This window comes from Haemorhous mexicanus, chromosome 3 (assembly GCF_027477595.1).
Source record: "Haemorhous mexicanus isolate bHaeMex1 chromosome 3, bHaeMex1.pri, whole genome shotgun sequence".
NCBI lineage: Eukaryota > Metazoa > Chordata > Aves > Passeriformes > Fringillidae > Haemorhous > Haemorhous mexicanus.
Genome location: NC_082343.1, coordinates 12,131,779 through 12,153,769, shown reverse-complemented (window position 1 = coordinate 12,153,769; position 21,991 = coordinate 12,131,779). Strand labels below are relative to the sequence as shown.

The 21,991-nt window shown below is 41.8% G+C and overlaps 1 protein-coding gene across 2 annotated transcripts in view; it reads right to left on the bottom strand.

Annotated features, from left to right (window-relative positions):
• Positions 1-204: 204 nt before the first annotated feature.
• The window catches only part of FSHR (follicle stimulating hormone receptor), an 81,301-nt gene continuing 59,514 nt past the window's right edge, over positions 205-21,991 (bottom strand). Inside the window, exons 5-10 of one of the 2 annotated variants that reach the window (XM_059840835.1) lie at positions 20,959-21,030; positions 18,692-18,769; positions 15,212-15,280; positions 15,029-15,103; positions 10,004-10,189; positions 205-4,225 (exon numbers count right to left, since the gene is read on the bottom strand). In XM_059840835.1, the coding sequence (XP_059696818.1) occupies positions 2,998-4,225; positions 10,004-10,189; positions 15,029-15,103; positions 15,212-15,280; positions 18,692-18,769; positions 20,959-21,030 (1,708 nt within the window). In that variant the 3' untranslated portion in view covers positions 205-2,997. The remainder of the gene's footprint in view (positions 4,226-10,003; positions 10,190-15,028; positions 15,104-15,211; positions 15,281-18,691; positions 18,770-20,958; positions 21,031-21,991) is intronic. The other variant, XM_059840834.1, reaches the window with a different exon arrangement.

Below are 21,991 nucleotides of genomic sequence, written 5' to 3'. Positions count from 1 at the left end.
TATTTGCTGAAGAGGTTTCAAGCACACCTTTCTGTGCGTTGTTAACTCTCCAGGAGGGTTTTCTCTGCAGAGTCTCTCATCTGTAGGTCACAGTGACCTGACTGTGGGGGCTGCACTGCATAAATGGAACTCTCCAGATAAGCAGCAACATTTATTGCATACTTTGTCAACATATCTCTGGCCACACACTTGTTCTCAAGGCACTCTGTTTTGATATTGGTTTTATTAAAATAGATTTCAGAAAGGGAAATGTAAAATAGTTTAGAGATTGCAACATAAATGTGTTGTTCAAGAGCTGAGGGAACCCACACCAAACACCAGCAGGCTTTTTTGTACATTACAAGCATGGACAAAATGTATCCTGAGGTTTATTTTTCTTATACTACTGTCTTCAGATAAAAAAAAAAATATACAAAAAGACCAATATCTCACACAGGAAAAGACACAGGTCCCACAATGTCCCTCACAATCTGGAAGATTTTTAAAATTAAAATCAAAAGAATAGCTAAAGCCAAGGAGATCTAAGGACTAGAAGAGGGAGAATTTTGTCTTGGCAACTGCACAGTCAGTCTCTCAGCTTTGGAGCTGCCATCAGAGCTCCTGAGCAGCATATTCAGCATCCTGAGCAGGATGATATGTTCTACATGAGGCATGGTGTCCCATTTTGCAGGCTTTACCTGCTCCTCAAGTATGAGCTCGTGTCCTCTGGAAGAAAGCCCATGGGCTATGTGCCTCAATCCCAGGCCCTGGGTACAAGGCACAACCATGCAAGGTCTCTTTTCAGGGATGTTAATTAAAAAAAAACATATTTAACCGTGTTCTGATTCTGCAAATGTCTGGGCAATGGGTTTGCATGAAGTAGATGGTGTGTATCAAGCTCATGTGCCTGATGTATCTGTGAGAGGATTTACTAGACTGGCTTCTGGACTACTGTGCTTGTGTTTGTCTGAGCTGCCAGGTCTCATTCCTGGTAAAGGGACAGAGCTCAGCCAAAAAAAGTGTGACATGACATGCTGCAAGAATTTTGCATATTTATCATCAAAAGTGGGGTAGTATTTGCCAAAGAACATCCCTCATTTTTAGGAAATAATAGATTCGGGACCCTTTAAAAAATATAACGAGATGATTTGTCATTTTGGAACATCATCATTCAGTCACTTCCATCGGGATGGGTTTTAATGGCTGCTCACCAGCACACAGTGTATGACATAAAGCATTTGTGAAAAAGAAAATGATTCCTCTGAGTAGTCAGATGATCTTCCCAGAGATGAAGTGTCTTTTCCACTTTTCTCTTTCATTCTTCCTTTTCCTGGATCTTGGAGGGAGTGTTACTTGTGTTGAGTAATGAAATTTCCCCCGCCAAAACACACTGTCTTTGATCTCCCCTGTTTTATGCACTAGGGAGCTGATAGTTCCTTCCCTGGCTAGGACTGAATGAATAATCACCTCCTGTTGTTATTCACATAAGATTCAGATGCTGAAATGTGAAACTGATGACAGGGGAAATTATGGATAGAAGCATCAAAATTTGCTACTGAAATTTTATGAGCTGTAGGTAGGAAACATTTAAAGCACATCACATTTAACCATGGAGACTCCAAGCTTTTATAATTTCATGGGGCAGAACTGTGAGTTGTTTTTGAGATGGGAATGAAGCCCAGACTGCTCTCCTGGTGTTTTCTTTATGCCCACATATCCACACACAGACCCATAATCAGCATGAGAAAACCCTACCCATCCATGAATCTTTGTTGCAATTTGGAATGATGAACCATGCAAAAATTAGATATTCAAATCATGTAAAAAGTCTGTACATTCATTGAAATGTTAGTAAAAAACCCTGTAAAATCAGAAAATCTTGATTAATTTTCTTTTTTCTTCTTTTTAACTTTTTTTTTTTTAGCTTTTATTTCAACATATGCAGCTTGTGATTTATTTCAGGTCTTCCACTCTGGGCCAGCATGTAATACTATGTGCACAAAAGATTTTTTTTTTTTAGAGGGGAAGGAGAAACCCTAAAAGGAGTATACAAAAAATCAGGATTTCACATGTACTTTTGTGCAGGGATTTAAAAGCCACATCTAGTGCCATTGTTCCTTGTGCAGCCCAGGCAGTATAATACACAAATGCTGTTGTATGGCAAACCCGACTCACAGGTCCTGGTGGAGCAGCCCATTGGCCCATGCTGGCATATCCCAGGCTCCCAGAAACACAAGTGAATTCAACTTTGTGAAAACAACTTTAAAGAACACCCTTTTCATTATGAGGGGTTTCTCTTGCCCTCATTCCTGCTCTTTCTTACCTTGAAAACAAACCCTAAACCAAACCAACGCTTTAATGCAAACTCAGGTTTCTCTGAGCCTGCCAATCTAAACACACACAAATACCACCCAAAGTGACACTTCTGTGCAGGGTAAAGCAGGTCCACACAGTGTGGAACTGCAAAGATCCAGCATAGCTGGAGATGCCTCCTGCCTCCCTGCTGTGCTCAACAGAAATGGAAACACCAAGAGATATTCTCATTCCTAGCAAGCCTGTGCTGGAGGAGGGCTTAAATTGGCCTTCTGTCTCCTGTAACCCCAGGAGATGTGAATAATGAAAAAAGCTAATTATCTGTATTGCTATAACACAATTCACAGGAAAAGAAATTCTACATATTTTTTGAAACTGTATAGAACCACTACTTAATTCTCAATAAGCAACTAACATCTCCCTAGAGTGAAGGGAATCTCTGCCTGCATGGTGGGAGATACCAGTTTATGATTTCATTTATTTCTTGAGACAGTTCTACATGAACACTTCAGCACTTTGTTCTTCGAGAACTGATGAAGATGATATGTCATCTCTGATGGTTGTTCATTGAACTAAAATGGGGAATTGGAAAGAATTTTCTTTTCATAAAAAACAAGTTTGCAAGTTATGCTGAAGTCATTATTCAAATTCACATACTTGCAAGTGATTAGCACACTGCCTCAGACACAAATTTATGCAAGCATTTCACTTCAAGTGATTCAGGGGAACCAAGGAATAAATAGTGCCATCACCATTTTTTGATGCAGGAGGGCAGTGGCCATTTCTTGTGTGGAAAGTGTGAGCAGATGAGGAGATCTCTGTTCTGTAAATCTGGGCCTGCATTTCACAGCAACCAAACTTGCTCAAGAGAATGAAGAAATCCCTGCGGAAAGTCTTGGTGAAAATGGCGTAGAGGAAGGGATTTGCGCAGGAGTTGATGGGGTAAAACAAAACCAGCAGGATCTTGGAGTTGGACACTGTGATGAGAGGAACCTTGAGCGAGGCGGATATGGCAAAGAAGGAGATGGGGGCCATGCAGAGGAAGTCGGTGAAGATCAGTATGGCCATGCGCTTGGCGATCTTGGTGTCGCTGTTGGAAGAGACGACGTTGGGGTTGCGCACGGTGAAGTAGATGCAGGTGTAGCAGACGCAAATGACGACGAACGCCAGCACGTTCAGCACCAAGAGGAACATAACGTAAGCCTGGGCAAACGGCGTCTCTATATCCATGGGCAGGCAGATGCTGACCTTCATGTAGCTGCTGACCCCAAATATGGGGAGGAGAGCTACTGTGAAGGCAAACAGCCAGCCAAAAACCATGACGGTCACGGCGTGGCGCAGGCGCACCTTGCGGTGCAGCTGCATGGCGTAGGTGATGGTGTGCCAGCGCTCCAGGGTGATCACCGTCAGCGTGTACACCGACAGCTCGCTGGCAAACACCGTGAAAAATCCTGCAGCGTTGCATCCTGCCCCAGTCTGCCAGTCTATGGCATAGTTGTAGTACTGGCTTTTGGTCTGGATGTCTACAGAGGCGATAAAAAGCAGGTAGATCCCTATGCAGAGGTCCGCAAAGGCAAGATTGCACATCAGAAAGCGAGGAACAGTGAGTTTGTATTGACTGCTTATTAAAATAATGAGGACAACAGTGTTCCCAGTAATAGCTAAAATGTTGATGAACCATATCAGGACTCTCAGAATGTTGTATCCCATGATATCTTCACATGGGTTGAAAGCATCGGGTTTAGGAGAGCAGGCTACATTAACTACTTCATTGCATAAACCATAGTCAAATTCATTCTCTGCTGGGTCAAATCCTATGCCATAGTTGGAAATATAATCTTCAGCTGCAGACCTTCTCTGTAGTTTTTTGCCAGGCTTCTCCTCAAAGTCTTGCTTCACCTGAGATATGCTACATATTGGATGTAATTCAGTCCTGAAATTGTAAAAAGAGTAGAGTTGGTAGCTAAGAAACACAGTATGAGGCAAAAAACAAATGCAAAATCCTCCAGTTCCCATTAACAGCACAGTTTTTCTGGTTAGCTGATTATATAGATTACCCTGGAGCCTGAAATTAATAGTGCGGCTGGTCCCTATTTATAAAATACTACAAGAGCATGTAAATGACTTGGAAACATCATAAACTTCATGGGAAAGGAAAACCTAATGTTTGCCTAATGCTCAGGATGCAGTTATCCACCTGGATAAGGCACTCTGTAAGAAACCTCCCTCATCTGAAATGAATTTCTCACCTAAGCTGTCACTACAAGCATGGGGGCAATGCATGACAATGAACACCAGTGTGGGACTGAGCTTTGAGGAGTGAGTCAAGTCAGCTAGGAATTTTCAAATTCCCTTTTTCCTGAAGGTTTTGACCACCACCATCTTGTAACTCTGCCAGGGCACACAACTCCATTTTGTGCTGTTCATTTTTAGTACCTCATATTGTATTAGTGATTAGCCAGTAACACAAGTAAATAGCACAAATAAGTTCATGCAGGATTCCAGATAATCTCTAGATGACAGATGCCAACAGAAACACAAGGCATAGGAGACTATTTTGCTTAAAAACTGTTTTTTACAATAAGTGGATTATAAATCAAGTGAAGTGAAGCAAAATCAAACCAAACCAAACCAAACCAAACCAAACCAAACCAAACCAAACCAAACTGAACTTTTTAATGGAAACAGGAGCTGCATTTGTTTCTGTCAGAAAGCATTTTAAAAACATTTTAATATTTTTCAGTAGCACAAGTAAACACTAGCATTTTTGATAGTTTTGTGTTTGGCTTTATTTTGTAGAGTTTTAGCTCTGTGCCCTTCTCCATGCATAGACCTACAGAAGAAACAAATCTTTTGGCTGATGATATAAAAATGATCAGCTCCAACAAGATCATAAGTATCAAGAAATATCAAACATAAACAGGAAATGAACCTTCAGTTTTTACAACAGCTCTTTGGCTGCCTTAGAATTTGGTTGTCCCATGAACTTACATCCACAGTTTTGGATGCAGACCTAATCTGAGTTATGGAATAAAACACTTGACATTTTGTTGTAAACCCAACCCAGTTCAGCTCTGCCTACATTCAGCTACAAGCCAGACTGCAGTTTAGGTGTGTAATTTCTAAGACAGGACCCCAGCTTATCTTCCACCCTGACTCTGAGCACAGTTGAGAGAAGAACTCTCTAGGCAAGTAAAGTTGAAATTTTTAACAACTGGTAGCAGCTTAAAAGGGAGAATTCTTCTTTGTAACCTAATTTTACCTTTTGACTTTCTGCACTCACTACATCTTCCAAAAATTGAGTTTAAAGGGTCTGCAAGAAAGGAAAACTAATGAAGGTCCAGCACCAGAAGGTGAGGGACATTTCCTATGAGATTCTGAACATCCTCTGCTATTATCAATATTTTTTATCTTGCCTGTCAACTGAGTCAGAAAACTGATTTTCTGTGAGGTCAAATATTCACTATGAAGGTCACAGCAGCAATAACAAGGCATTACATTTTGCTCTCCTGTGTTCTACTCGCATAAGGATGAGTGAAGGGTCCAGAGTATTGATCAATATATCAACAGTTCTCTGGCTGAAAGGGAATACAGGCTTCCAAGGAGCAATAACAGAGAAAAAGTCCCTCATTTTTTACTGCAGCAGGCACTTGGGGGCACTGAAAGCTACAACAATTGGTGGTTCTTTGAAAATGAACTGAGAGAAATTTTGAGTTTGTAGCCAATCATTTCTCAGCATGAGAAAATGAAAATAAAAAAAATTAGAAAAATAAACTTTTTCTAAAGTTTTGGAAGCACTGCCTGGACCGAAATATACATCCAGGCAAGAGTAATTTGTAGGGACAGTTAAATATTTCTGATTATTGCAATTCATTAATTCTTGCCTGATTTTTGCAGCCAGTGTCCTAAATAAAAGCAGAGTCCCAAGGAATAAGGTGTTTGCTCCAGGGAAGGGTATTGGCAAGTGTCCTGCTGGTTCCCTGTATTGGTAGCAGGTAAGATGAAACTCCCAAGGAAAGGAAGAGCCATCCTCTGATACTGACTCTTTATCATATTTTTGCCCTCTGTTTTTCACCCTTTGGGCTGTGCAGTGCACTCAGAGCAACAAGTTAAAACATTATTTCCCAGGGGATGTGTGGGTCCTTCTTCCTGTCATGACCGTGGGTGTCATAATACAGTTAATTCATTCCCTCTCGTTGTAAACTTTCCTTACTGTTTAATATTATTTTGCTCAAGTAAACTAAGAAAATAAACTGCAGAAAGGGCAACTTAGAGAACAAAATTGAAATTGGCAGAGTGCTCTGACAAAAATAAACAAAAATTACTACCTTGGCACAAGTTGTTATTTAAGTTGTTATTTTATGTGCCTCGTCTGGATCTGCTGGAAGCAGGATCTTGTGTGCTGAGAAACATGCTCAGCAGAATAAATAGTCTTGACCTGTGTTCTGTAATAAGTCCTTTCTCAAGCCAATCATCCTCACCAAAAAGTGTCATTAGGTGAGTTGTGAGCAGCTGATAGTATGTTCTTGTGAGATGAGGCTGGCCCAAAGACCATTCCTGATGCTGCCACATTTTTTGAAAAAGTAGGATTTCAAGTGACAGCTCCTCCAAAGAATAACGACCAAGTGTAAGGACAGAGTCATATCAATGCCATTCTTTTGGGCAGAAGGTGATCTTTATGTCAAAGAAAGCCAAAATCTTGCTGAAGTTCCTAATGTCCTATGTCAAGTTGAGGGTTTTAACATCTGGCCTCTGCCCTATCCACACTTCAAGGATATTATTTTCCAGTCACAGAAAAATGTGTGGGGAGTTCAACATACTGTACTAGACTTCTATTAAGAATGCAGCTTACCTTTCTTTAGGCCAGCACCACATTATTCAAACTACAGATCAATATTTGGCATGCAATCCTTACTGGAATGAGAAAAAAAATCAAAACTGTCTTTATTGTGTTTCTTAGACTGGGAGAACTGTGCTTGATGTGGCATCCTCCAAAACTTAGACAGCACTGTTGCTGTAACAAGTTTAAGCTTTCCATTATCACAATAGCACCTGTTTGCTGCTGCAGACAGTTTTTGGAGAGGTGATTGAGCATGATCCGCCATGGTAACTTATTTTATCTAGGGATTTGAGTGCTGCAAAAGTCTCAAAAAGGGGAAATCAAACATGAACAGGCAGCAAGAAAGGGGCTGCACATCCCTGTCTCAATTCCTTCCCAAGAGTTCTCAGATGAACACCAGCTGCTGCTGTGATCCTTAGGAATGCACTTCTGGGGGTGATGATCCTTTTTGTACTCCCAGGACTACCTGGAAGTATTTTGTGAGCCAAATGGCCACAAGGAATGACCCTCTCCTGTGAAGGTGCACGACAAGCCAGGGCACACCAGGGCTCCCACCACCACAAGCAATGCCTGCTGCTCTGAGCCAAGCACAGCTCCCACCAAAGGAATATTACACATTGTGTGATCAAGCACTATGCAAACTATTAATAACTTCTAAACAGCCTGAGAAGCCTTCAGTGCACAGGCAGCTTGTGCCAGCTGTCATGAAAACTGCTTTGAAATGAAAGAGGGTGTAGCTACTGTAGGTGTGACTAATCCCTGCTGAAGTGTATGGTAATACTTTCAATCTTCAAACCAAACACATGCATGCACTTTTTCTCTTTAATCTGGAGAGAGGATCTCAGTTTCACACCAATTTCACTACAAGAGACATGACTGTATGAAAGAAATGAAAATTTTAATTATGTTAAAAAGAAGCTGACAGGAAGGGTTCATCTAAATAATAGGTTCTCATAAAAAATTATGAGCATATATGCCTAATGTTTGGTAGAGAATACATCTGGTAACTATTGCATGGATAAATATGCTTAATTTGGTTCTGTTGACCAGGGAGGTAGAGTTGTGACCAGTCTTGCTCCAGAAGCAGCCCCACCATGGCATGGTGCTTCAGCCCAGCCTTGAACATCCACACCGGGGCTATGAGAGCTCTTCACAGGTTTCTTGGCATTTCTTTGCAAAATTACTTACCCAGGCTGTGCAAAGGGCTGTGTTATGTTCTCCTTGCCTTCTTGCTAGCCAGGGAAAGGCTTCCAAAAGTGGGGCTGTACTAAGGGGAATTGAGTGCTGTGGACTTCATTTCCATGTGTGAGCGTGTGGCATGGAAGGTTTTCAAATCCCAAGTAAGGGGAGTAGACACTGAGAGCTTACCACAGGGTCAGGACTATTTCCTCCTTCAATAGCAACTCTTACTTTGTTTTTGAAAAGTCCAGTTGCCAAATTTAAGGGGTGCATTCTGGGATTTGGGTGCTGATTAGGCCCAAGCAGCCCAGAAGCCAAATACCTTTGAAAATATGAAGCAGAGTGATATCAGTGTTCCTTTGCAGATCCAGAACTAAGCATGCTTTCACTGGACTCATTGTAAAATAATATTTTGCCACCAGTTCTGGAAGGACTGGACCCATTTCTGCTTAGAAGCCACCAGGCACTGTGTCTGCATAAGACTGCACAAGTGTGTGAAAATGTTGCCTGCTGATCAACTGTTCTAGTGAAAACTTAGCATTTTGGATCAAAAATGGGTGATGGGGGATGGATTCTGTCAGATACTTCTGTCATCACTACAGTCTCCACCATCACACTTGCACTCTTTACACAGATTTGTGAACACATGTAGATGATATTTATTAGCTATCAGCAAACTCAGTTATCTTCCCTTGTCTGGAGACAATGCAATGCTAAAAGTAAAATAAAGGGCTATTAAAAGGTATTAAAATTGAAGCTACTAACAGTTTATACTTTCTCTGCATAGTTTGACTTTTCTTTGAAGTTTTATGCCACTTCTGAAGGTGATGTCTTGAATTGTAACAATGGTTCATATTTTTTTTCTCTTATGTCAAAGTCCAAGCCTTTCAGGACATCCAGTAAAGGAAGAATTTCAAACAATACCAAGGGTTTTTGTAGGTACCAGTTCCTCACGTTTTCCAGTGGCACAGATTCAGGAGGTTCATTAACTACTAAATGTGAACATTTCAAGACTGTACGACTGAGGTGAAAATACTCAATGAGAATCCCTGATACCTAAAGCCTCACCGCAACTTGGTAATGGAAAATTAAAAACAGCATGGAAAATTGCCTTTGGAGTCTAAAAAAGGCACCTTAGCCTCCCACCTTGCACTGTTGATTTGTGTGAAATGGATCTGCTCAGAAAGCATGTCCCAAATTGCTGTGAATTTGAACTCGACAGATAATTTATCTGTGATGGTTGGACAGTGCTCCAGCATCAATGAGGCTTTCTGAAAGAAGAGTTTGGGGTCACTCAGTGGTCCTGTTGCCCTCCTGGACAAGTGTTGACCAGTTTCTTCACAAACACAGCCTTCCCTCCAGTTACCTTCTGAAAAAATTATCAGATGTTTCCTGGTTCATGTCTTCATGTCTCCAGGCTGGTCCCAGTGAAAGATGGATTTATGAGAGGTGAGGACAGAGTTGTGTCTGGGGAAAGTGCTGATGCTATCAAAATTTAATAATTCCCTGCAATGGAGAGGCAGTGCACTGTGTAGCATGCATAAACCTGTATGTATCGTGTAATCATTTATTTCCATCCATTTACTCACCTGCGCTGAAGAGACCTTTTCTATCCACATTTTGAGGAATTTTATTTAATTCACTATCAACTGCTGAAAAGCACCAGAAAGAAAAACAAATTAAGTCACTTACTTTTGTCTTTTCCAGTTTGTAAATGCACAGCAATGGCTAGGATAGGTGAAGTTTGCCTCAATCAAAGATCTAAATTTGCTTAAGTCAGGAAGCTTTTTTAAATTGTATGTAGACCTTGCTCTTAGCTTCTTAATGAGTTCTAATCCATGACTTGGCAGGAAACTGATTTTCGTGCTGGAAATATCCCTTTAAGAAAACATATGAAAATCTTGGTAAAAAGCAAATTTACTTCTGCTCAACAATGGACATGTGTTTTAGGCTGTCCTACTCATTCTCAGAGTAGTGACTGGAAACAGATCAGCTGGAAATCTACACTGAAAAGATGATCCAGTGCTAAATTGGGTGTTCCTCCAGCAAAGTGAGCTAATATCCATTGCAAACAACAATCAAGTAATGTTAGTCTGTGAGAACAAAACAAAAAAATCCCATAATGTTCTGGATAAAAATTAGCAGGCACATAAACTATTACTGCAATATGATGCTGGGTTTAGTAAATACCCAGAAATTGCAGCAATCATCCCATAATACTGTTAAAGGACAAAAAAAAAATGGCTGATGAAATCACAATAGAAGTTTGCTATATGAACATCACATCATTGGAAGGCTGCTGTGGAAAAGGCAATAAACACAAAGAGAGAAGCTCACATGTGGGAACAGGTTGGGGATATCAGATTTTGTACTCATTAGGAAGAAAAACATTAAAGAGAGACAGGAGTAGCATTGTTCAGGCTGTTAGGAACAAAAAAATTCCCAACAAAACCTTCTTGGAGGTTTAGAAAACAAATATAGCAGAGGCTGAAGCAAAGAAAGGGGCACGACTGCAGGAGGTTGGGAGAGATGTGTTTATGTGAAAGCAATTACTGTGGGACAGGCTGTCAGAGGCAGTGATGGAGTCAGCAGCCATGAATGAACTAAAGAGACCATTAGAGGGGGTTTTAAAAGGAAACATGTTCTGCATGCACTTAATCTTGACTTGTGCCAGGCAAGCGAAGAAAGGGAAGAAGGACCAAGGCTGCTCAATCTCCAGGCTAAGAGATACTTGGAAATCCATCCCCATAGCTCCAGACTGTAGCAGCTGGGGCAGAACATCTCTGCATTTCCCTTACTGGGACACAAACCATGTCCCTCAGATCATGACAGCCTGAGATCATCTCCTCTCCCTGAAGAGCAAAAGTAAAAGTGAATTGCACAAAATCACTCTTCCTTCTTTAAGCCCTGTTCTCTCACAGCCTGAGACTGATCCAGGATGCAGTGTTTGCTGAGGCTGCTCTGCTCCTTGTTCTCCAAGAAAAGAGAAGATTTCTCCCTAATCAAGGAATTGGACTGACAGTATTTGCAGTTTTCTCCATGTCCCCTCAAAGGTACAGTTTTTCCTGTTCATCTTTGACAGTGTGATGTCAGGATACATTATTTGATCTCTATCACCCAACATGCACAAATTGTTTTTATTATTGCATTATTACAGGAGAGTGGTGCCATGTGAGGGGGAGACCAGGTTTTAGCAGCATGTGATAAAGTTTAGACAGTTGCTATGTACCACACACACATTTGCACCTCTGTTCTCTGGTCTAGAAAGCAAAATTAGTACCAGGAAAGGGCTCTGCTTGTGGGCCAGCCAAGCCTAAGCTGTTCATAGGCAGATGATAAAGCAGTTTGTAGAATTGGTAAAGATGATCTTTGAGTCCATGCTGTGCCCACAGCTGAGGCTTCACATCCAGGCTCTGAAGGAATGTGCCACCTTCAACAGCTGGACAATGGGCTGTGGCAGCAGAGGAGCAAACACAAGCTCCACTCCGCTGCCCCAGCTGGGACTGAGGCTTTTACAGAAGATAGACTGGTGTATTCCAAAGTGCTGTGAACTTCTGCAGGGCAGGCTGAGAGAAGCCACACCTCTCACAGGAGAGGTCCTGAGGTCCTGGGTCTGTTTCTACAGGAGCTTAACCCGGCAGCCTATGAGAAATTTGGGGCTATTGATTTCTACCTTGTCTGCTTGAAGAGGTAATTAGGCCGCAATGAGCAGCCTCAATTTCCCCTCGTGCTGACTACTGCCCTCAGTGCTCTGCCTAATGAAAACTGTCCCCAGAGTATGTGCTCACGAGTCAAAAACTAAACAGCAGATTTCTGCTCAAATCCACAAACAGCATCTCTCATGGCATCATTAAGAGAATGTGTAACTTCATAGTTCTGAACAAGAGCACAGGAAAAAAAATGTTTTCTTTGGCTTGTTAGCTAAAAAGCATCGCTGCATCCAAATTGGTTTTACACTGTGTGGAAATAAATAAGAATAGGAATAGCACTTAAAAATATCTAAAAGTTTTCTGCATCTTTCATAGTCTCTAAATAGTTTCAAAGATATTAAATAGCTTTTTCACAAAATCTTTTTCTTCTTATTTAAGAAACTTTACTTTTTATGCTCATTATCCCACATAAACAGACATGAGTTAGGGAAAGTGCTCTGCATACCCCTGTGGGTTTTTTTTCAGTATGTCTGTGAGGGATAGCTATGGATACACCACTGAAAAGCCCCAAAAAGCAAAGACAGACATTGTGCAGGTGGTTTAGTAAATAACTCCACTGAGTTACCACACGCACCTCAGCACAGAGGTTCTGTGGGATGCTGTTCTCTGGTTAGAGGCTTGATAAATTAAATAAGCCTGATGAACAAGATTATAAAGTGGCAGGAGGAAATCAAACCAGAAGGCATCAGCAATTGAAATACGTGTTCTTGTGTTATTGTTGCTTGGCTGTGAGTCATCAGCCTTGACAGCAGCCGGCGCAGGAACAGCAAAATGAATCTACCTTCTCCTCCAATCACTTCCCCTTCCCACTGGGAGTCTCTGTTGGATTAGCAGAAGTACTGACCAGCTGATGAGCTCTGAAAGACACCTACAGAAATGGCAAAAAATAGCTCCTGGAGCAGAAATCAGAGCAGGATAGGCGGACTGGGGAGAACAATTTTCCTCGTGCTTGTATCTAAACTGATCTCTTCTGCACTTCAGGGGCTCAGCTGTGGAGCTGGGGATCTACTGGAGCTCTCCTGCAGCCTCCATATGTGGGATTACCAATGAAGAAAAATGGCAAGGGTGGGATGGGCTGCAGCCATGCCTCACTCTGCACTGAGCCAGGACACAGCCAGAGGACTAAGGACCCCAGCAAAGGCTGGGGCAAGGCACGACAGCTCTGAGGGGAGCAGCAGACAATTAAATGAAACAGTGCAGCTGAAAATTGAAGCTATGAAACTCCAAGTTGGAAACAGAGTGTATATCTGTATAGAAGGAATATGTATAGTTGTGGGATTTATTAGCTATTTGATTTACTGGCCTACTGTCAATACTGAAATGCTTTAACTAAAAATTTGATCTTTCCCAAAGAGAGATTCTAATTCAGCCAAGAGCTGTAAGTCTGAGAGAGGAATTAACTTGTGAAACTCTGTAGCCTGCACAAGGTCTATGATTGGTGCTGCACAAGGTCTATTTGTGTTTGTATTTCTTTCACATTACTTTAATATGATGAATTATAAAATAGAAGTTGGCATTAATTGACTCTATAACACTGGTTCAGGAAGATGAAGAGTTAACTGACTTTGATATTCATTCTATTAGAACTCTGCAGTCTGCAACATGGATTTGATTGCAGCAACAGCAAAAATATGATTTGTCCCAGCAAAGATATGATTATGGGTCAATCATTTCCACAAGTGAAAGCACATCCCTGGTGATGGATGAATAAGAAGGCTCTTCTCTCATGATCTCGTCCAGGATAAAAAGGTAATTTCCCATCCACAGAATAGTGGATGTATTGGTAATGTAACAGAAAACTTTTTACACAAATAACTCAGTGTTAGAAATTGAACTATCAAATGAATCTCAACTACAGGCAAATCAATTTGATAAACCTCCAGAATATGATTGCATCAAGGATAGCCTGCAAAGAAAATGCACTTACTTTTCACCACAGGAAACAATGATTTCCCAAAGAAACACCTATGACATTACTGATTCAAAGATGCTCCAGTGCCAGTCTTTTCCAAAAAAAGAAGAAGCTTTGAAGAAACAGTGGAAGTAGAGCAGAATGCAGTAAGCCCAGCTCTTTATATTGTAGGTGCACTGACCAACACACAGTGGAAAATGAGGCCTTTAGAAGAGCTCTGGACTCAACTCAGGGTTAATCAGACATCTTTTCTCCCTCCCTTTCAGATTTGTAACCACTCTAGCATCTGTGCAAAATCTTCCCACAGCTCCAATGACCCCCCTCACTTGTTCAGGGTGACTTTTAGCCCTTTCTGGACAGCCAGGGTAGATGCAGAGAGAGAAAGGTTCCAATGAATCAGTGAGATGAAAAAAGCACCTCACATCTCTCTTGCAGCCTTTACATGTGGTGGCTCGTGCTCAGAAACACAGGCAGCTGTGCAAACTCATATATTTTTGGAGCCTGTGGCAAACTGTGGCTTGAGATCCATGAGCATCCTACTGCTGAATTTTCTACTTCTGAGTTCTTGATTCCCAGCTTATCATCCACCAAGGACATCCTGCTGTAACTGTGTGGGATGTATCTCGTACCTATCCCAATCCCCATCCCTGTAGGATTGCAATTTTCCTTCAGAATTAAGCTGCACAGATGCAGGGGCAGATCTTCAGTGGCAAGTAATTCAGATTTCAGCACTGAGAACCACTCACCCAGTCTTGATTTTGGTCAAACAGAAAACCAAAGACCTTTTTTTTAAGCAGAAAAAACCAAAGCAGAATGACTCCTCTCTTGCACAGTTTAATAAACTGTGTAGACAAACCTCGATCTAAATCTCTCACCTTCAATACTCTCAAAAACTTGAAGAAAAAGTGAAAATAAAGTTCTAGACTGAAATTTCAGTTATGGCTTCCTTTTTTTTTTTTAAATTCAGAACTAGACCTCTGGTCTTGACCTCCAAGGTTTGCAAGAGGTTGAAATCCAGACTGGCATTCATATGTTCTTCTTTGACCTTTTCTAAGGAGTCAGTAATGAGAAAAATGTTATCCAACTGCTACTTACAAAACAACAGGTCCATTGGCTCCCTGGAAGACCTCATTTGGTAATTTTTCTAGGTTGTGATTATCACTTAGATTTCTGAAAAACACAATATTTTATGCTGAAACAATCTGAGACTAAAAAAAAAAAATCTTGCAGAAGTTACTATCTTCATTTTTCAGAATTGCAAACAACAGAAATAGTTACAGCTCATCCAGGTATGTTCCATTAAATGCATGATCCTCAATGTCCTGAATTCCATTTTTATTGAGCCATCTGCAACAGAGAAAAGGAAAAGAGAGTTGTGTTCTTATTTATGCTTCATGACTAAATGTATGCACTTCAAAATAGGAAATCTCAAACAAAAAAAATTGTTAAATGAACATTGAGATGGTGAAATTTCTACAAATCCTAGCCTGTAAGACTCCAGTGGTTGGAGGCAGGCTTTGGAGGGGGCAGACATGAGTAGGGTGGGTGAGTGCTACCGTCAGAGATGGAAGCTGGAGTAAGTTCCAGAGTAAGGTCAAAGCTGCTGAAGATGTTGGTACTGCTCATGGCTCCACTGGGAAGGCAGCAGAGGAGCCAGGGAGACCAGAATCTTTCCTGTTGGTGCTGTCAGTGCCACTCAGCTTTACTCTTAGCAAGATGCTTTTGAAATGCTGGGCCACTGCTTCCCCTTTGCCAGTTATTAGGGAAAAAAGCCTGCCGTGTGCCATGGGCTGACAGCCACAGCCAGGCAGGTGGAGGAGGGGGCTGATGGTCACTGAGCCAGGCAGGGGGCAGGAGGGGGTAGCCAAACTGCCCAGAAAGCAGGTGATTCCTCCTACACTGCTGCCTTGACAAATTACACTCCCTGTCTGCTCTGCTGCCCAGCCCTGCCTCCCCAGGCTCCCTTCCCCAGGAGGAGGCCACAGGTAGTGAACCTGGCAATTGAAGCTCCTGGGGCTCTCTGCCAAGTTTTTACTCTGGTGCATTAGCTAATTAACGTTTAACGACCTTCCTTCTGTCCCTTCATGGTGCTAAAAATTTACATTTAGGTCAGTTATATTTATCATCTTTACGGTGCAATCTTTCATCTCGCCTTGAACGTCACTGAGCAGCTCACGCCCTCTCCAACAGGCAATGACAGGGCTGATTGATGGCAGAAATGGCCTGATTTAATTAAACTGTCAGCCAACCTGGACTCTTTTCTAATTCACTTTGAAAGCTGAGCATACAAGTGACCCACTTATCTGAGGTCTGAGGTGGTGAGCTAAGGTCAGCACGGAAATCAGTCATGGGTCTGGCTGAAAGGATTGCTCTTTTGACCATGACAGGCAGATGCACACAGCTCTGTGTCTATAATGTCTGTCAGGCTGGATCAGGAGAGCTGTCACCATCCCCTTCACTTGCCAGCACTATTAGACATGAGTGAGCAGGCACGGAGGAGAGACAGGTCCCTGCTTACAGCATTTGAAACATTTATTATATTACATTGATCTTATAAATTTGTAGCTGCCAGGCTGATAGATACGTTTTTAATCACGCTATTAGCACTGGCTGCATTCTCTCACTGAACATGATGTTAATGCAATGAGATACTAAGGTTGCAAAACACTCACTGTAGCCACGCAGTGTGGACTATATACTCCTGTCACCTGGCTAATAGCACCTGAGTAGTAAAAAGGGCAAAAAAAAATTACCCAAGTTCCGAGACCTCATTATAGTACACATAGATGAATTTCTATTGAGGCATATTCTCCTCTCACTTCAACCAGCATCCTTACTGACTCCACTAACTCTTACATAGCAAGGTGACAATGGAGGCAGAGATCAGAGCTTGGACATGGAGGCTTTTCCTTATCATTTCATGGCTAGAGCAGATTTTTAAAACTCCAAAATTCACCCAGTGCAAGAGGTCACTGTCCATGAGGAACAGGAATTTACACCCTATTTCAGGACTGGAAAGATCTATCTTACAGCCTAAGTTGCACGCAGACCTGGAAACAAAGTGGATTTCTTCCACAAATTTCTAGCACTTCATTCCCAAATGTCTCCTCAGCTCCCACCTGTGCTGATCCCATGCATAGCATGAGATTAAATCCAAATTACTGGTGGAAATATGCTTGGAGCTTTCCATAGCTAAGCCTTTTAAAATGGTTACTCCCTAGAATGTGGGGGTTCAGTGGGTCCTGGGTGATTTTAATCATCTTGATATGCCTGCTTTTGCTAAATGATGTTGCTGTGACTCTCCTGAGTTGCTGGGACTTCTGTTTTGTATAGAAAAATGGCATATTTGTGCCTAAAATGAACTAAGCTCACCACAGCACAAGGAACGCCTAATCAGGGACTCCCAAAGGGTGCATGCAGGGCCTCTGTCATGAATTGGGCTAGGGAGAACTAGAGTAAAGTTTGGACACTGATCAGGGTGGTGGAGGCCAGGTCTGCTCACACAGCTCTTGCTGCTCCTGCACACACTGGTGGGTGTGGGGAGCCCTTGACAATCACAGAATCACTGAAAATTCGGGCTGGAAGGGACCTTAAAGATCACCCAGTTCCAACCCCCCAGCCATGGACAGCAACACCTTCCCTAGACCAGCCTGCACAAAGCTCCATCCAGCCTGGCCTTCTGCACTTCCAGGACTGGCATCCACATCGCCTCTGAGCAACCTGGTAAAGAATTTCTTCTTGATATAAGCAATGAAACATTTTGGGGAGAAAGGGGAAAGCCAACTTCAAGCTGCTCAAGTGGCACAGAGAGATCAAAACACAGCAACACTCTGGGATATTTATCTTACCCTCCAGTGGTATCATGAAAACAAACACAGTATTTGTTGTGCAGTGCTTTGGAAATATATACTTGAGAAAAGTCTGTGTGTATATGTGTGTGTGTGTGTGTTTAAAACTCCAGAAAAGTATGGAGAGCTTGTGCATAACTGATAGGGAAAAGGGAGAGATAAAGCCAGATGACTCGTGACTGGCCTCTCTTTCTTATTGATGGTCTGACCTTGCTCCCCCCAGAGCCAACGTGAGCTCAGTCAATTCAAACCTCGCTTTTCTCTCTCAGTGTGCCAGGTAAACCACATGGTGGGAATTTTTTCCAGTCTGGCCACTGGCTAAGTGAAAGGAAGGCAGCAAACAGTATGTTTTGATATACAGAGAAAAAGGATCAAAGAAGCCAGCTAGTTCATTAAAATAGATGACTGCTCAAATCAAATGTAGAGCCAGCTAACCATGCGGCTCCAAACTGCATTGAGAACTCACTTGTACCAATGCATTAACATTGTGTACAAAGAAACCACATTTCCACAACATCTTCATACATTCTGCCCAAGTAATAAATGTCTTTGAGCGATGTGTCTGACTGTAAATATTTATGAGTCGTGCCATCCTTTTGAACACAATTTGTATCGCGGGGAACTGTAGCTGCAGGTGTTTAACCTTGGCATTGGTAATTACGAAATTCACTCTCTGATGTGCTTCTAAAATAAAGAGCAGGAATAGAACACAACAAAAAATCCCAAAAGCATTCATTTGTTTCATGGCAGGGAAACAGAATACAGAGATCTCAGGGGCAAGGAGAGATGTAAAATCTCAAATTGAATTTGGAAGTGTATGAAAACATGCCCAACTCCTGCTATCCTTGACCCTGTTCTGGAAAAGAAATAAGCTAACAAGGAGAATAATGAGTTTGCTATGTCTACTCACAGAATCACACTTTCAGAACTCAGGCCCATGAATGAATTTCTTTCAATTGTACGTATATTGATATTGTCTTGAATATCTCTGAAAAATAAAATACAATAGAAACTACACCTTTTTGTACTTCTATGAGCCTTTCAATACAATATGCTGCTTCAAACACAGTATTTTCCCCTTATATTCAATCTGAGGAAGTACTGCAGACAGAGGGTAATAACCAAAGTTTCCAACACATTTTTCTCCCGCAGAGCACAAACCTTCCTGATAAAGAAGGCTGGAGCAAAACATTTCCAACACCCCCATACTTTCCTCCCAAATAGGCTGAAGACATTAAAATGCATATAAGCTCAGGTCTATAACCCTGAGGTGGATGAAATAGCTCCTCCAGCAAACATACTCCCCAGAAAATGCAATTGGAGGGGCTGCGAGGCCACCCCTTCCCCCAGCCTCCCAGCCAGAAGGAGGAAAGCCATTAGCCTTTCTGGCCTGATTCAGCAGGGCACCTACCAGCCCATGAATCATTCCCCAGCTGATGTCAGCAGGGTTGCTTATAAGCTTTGTATGTGCTTAAGAACTTAAATGCAGGACCCCTGTCAGTGCAATTTGTTGAATGGACAAATAAGAATTTCTGTCTTTCCTCAGTTGTGACTGATACGAAAAAAAGGAACGTTCTGTTGCTGGCTCAATATAGGCCTCAAAGAAGTTAAATAATGTTACTCATAATTTAGACTGGGGATATTGCTGTTTCCATGCTGTTTCTGTTGGAAAGCACAGAACAAAATTAATTATCTGCAAAGCTTGAAATTAAGTGCGGTTCCAAAATTATCTCATGCTGACAGCTCCATACAGCCACAACTCTGCACTGAGTGACACTTACACAGAGGCTTCATTCAGCAAACTGAGGGCAGCAGGGGCAGGAACAGGGAGGGAACACAGCACCCATGCAAGTAAGCTGTATCCCTCTACTAAAGCTCTGCCCTTTATAAATTTCAAGACCCGTCTTTGGGACTCAAATATTGGCACAGCTGAAGCCAAGGGGAATTCTCTTATTGACCTCAGAGGGTCCAAGGTTTGAACTGAGGTCTAGTTTGGGACTCAATCAGTACCAAGGTCTATTTATTCTTAAAGGGAAGCAAGGAGCTGCACCTAAAAATTTAAAAGCTCTTGCTGGTACAGGATGCAGTAATTCCTGTCTGGTTAAGACTGAGGATAAACACAAAGGTGTACAGGTGACAGTCCCTGTAGTGCCATAGCTGTTGCATTTCCTTGATGGTTTCGAGGAGCAATGAACTGAAGTTCTCAGAATTACAAACATCAAATGTATTCCTGAAATGGATTTCTTATTTTATATGTCTCTACACTATATTCAGTCATCCCCTCTATGTTTTATATGCATTCTTATTGATATTAATGGCTATCACTAAGATAGCCATTATTAATTGCAGGATTAATGTTTCTGCAGGTTGAAATCTTCTAATCAAACATCTGAAGATGAAGAACTTTGTCTGCAAATTAACAATAAATCTTGTCCAAAATAATTTTTTCAGTTATACTAAGAACTGACTGAGAAATGTATGTCAAAATATTTTTCAGTGAAAAAGAAACCAAGGTTTTCTGATATGCATTTTTTCTGCAGAAGAAAAAAGTGCTTTAGGAAATTAACAGCCCATTTTCACACAAAATTTTGCGCAAATATTTTTTCATCGTTGGCACTGGAGTTTTCCATAGTAAAAATTTTTAAATTTCTGTACAGTTTTAGTGACAGATGAAAACGGAAAATGGTATGGTAGATAATCCCCTGAGTTTGGGTTTTGGTGTGGTTTGCTGCTGTTGTTGTTATTTTTCTTTTCTTTGTGATGTGGCCACTTCTGATGGAACTCAGCTCTGAGATCAGCGACTCTTCTCATGCAGGTCAGAAAATTTTCACCAGGCTGCAACAAATTTCCACTGCCACCACCCTGGTTTGGGGGGATTTCAACTTCTGAAAGAGGACTCAAAGGCTGTTGTCTGTCCTCTGGGCCCCCCAGACACATGCTCACACTGCAGGTAAAGGAAGAGTGGTCTGCAAAGTCAAAGTTCCAATGCTTTGTAGAAGGGAGACCTGGAGAGAACTGAGACCTTCTGACCATCAGTGCTTGCAAAATCACAATCAACACGCCACTGCAGAGCTAATAAATTAACAGATGGGGAATCATGTCTTGAAAGGTTTTGCTGGGGCAGAAGAACACTCCAAGGCAGCTTTCAAAAAGCAAAAAGCAAATGTTCCAACTTACAGCAAAACTTTCTGGAAAGAGTGAATCTTGTGGACAGCAGGTAAAAAACGAATGCCAGTGTTTGATATTAACCTAAGGGGAAGAGAAGATGAAGATTATTCAGTCTGCCCCTGGAAAGAAGGCAGAAATTAATGAAAGAATATTGAACTTAAAGTGGTAGTCACAAACCGCAGAGTTTAGCCACAAAAGTGGGGTTTCCCAGTAGGAAACTTGACATAGTAATTTAAAAAGGTTTTTGTCCAAAATACAAGCTGAATTCTGCCAACAGAGGTAAAGGGAGAAACCCTGCCTTGGATGATAACACAGTCCCTCCTGATGATCTCAGTAAATTGTCCATATTAATTTCCCAACATATTCTAAGAAATCAACTGCACTGACACAGGATAATTATTTTCATGGCAGATGTTTTAAGACAAATGTATCAACCCACGACAATTTTAACCTTCTACCATAATAGAGGACACATTAATTCCAGGGGAAATTAATTGATGAAAGTAGGAGAGAATTAGGACATTTTACTCCCAGCACCTTTGGAAGTGAGGAGCCAAACCCATGGGAACATCTCAGCAGTTTGTGGAGCTGGAAATGGACCCAAGCCTCTGTCCTTAGATACCTCCACCCTCCCTCTGCGCTGACCATCACTGGCCTCTGCACTGTGGTTCCTGTCCATGAAACACCACCCCAGAACTGCTGATTCTGAAGGGCAACCCTGTGCTCACAGCTAGTGAGGTCACAGGTGTCCAGAGAGATGGACCCCATCTAATTTAGTCAGATTTTGTTACCCAGAGCAGCAGCGAGGTCAGTAAATTGTGATGTTGCCATGCAGCAGGAGATGACTGGTGGCTGCTGATGGCTGGAAGGAGGGATCAGTGCTGGAGGGAGGGGTTGGAGTGGACTGGCCTCTGAACATCTGGGAGCTTTTCCCAGACACCAAGAAGTCTTGTGTTTACCCCACCAAACAAAGAGAAAATGTGGATTCTTGAAAGCTTGATTATATCTTTGTGGTTTTAATATATGAGAAGGTAAAGAAGGT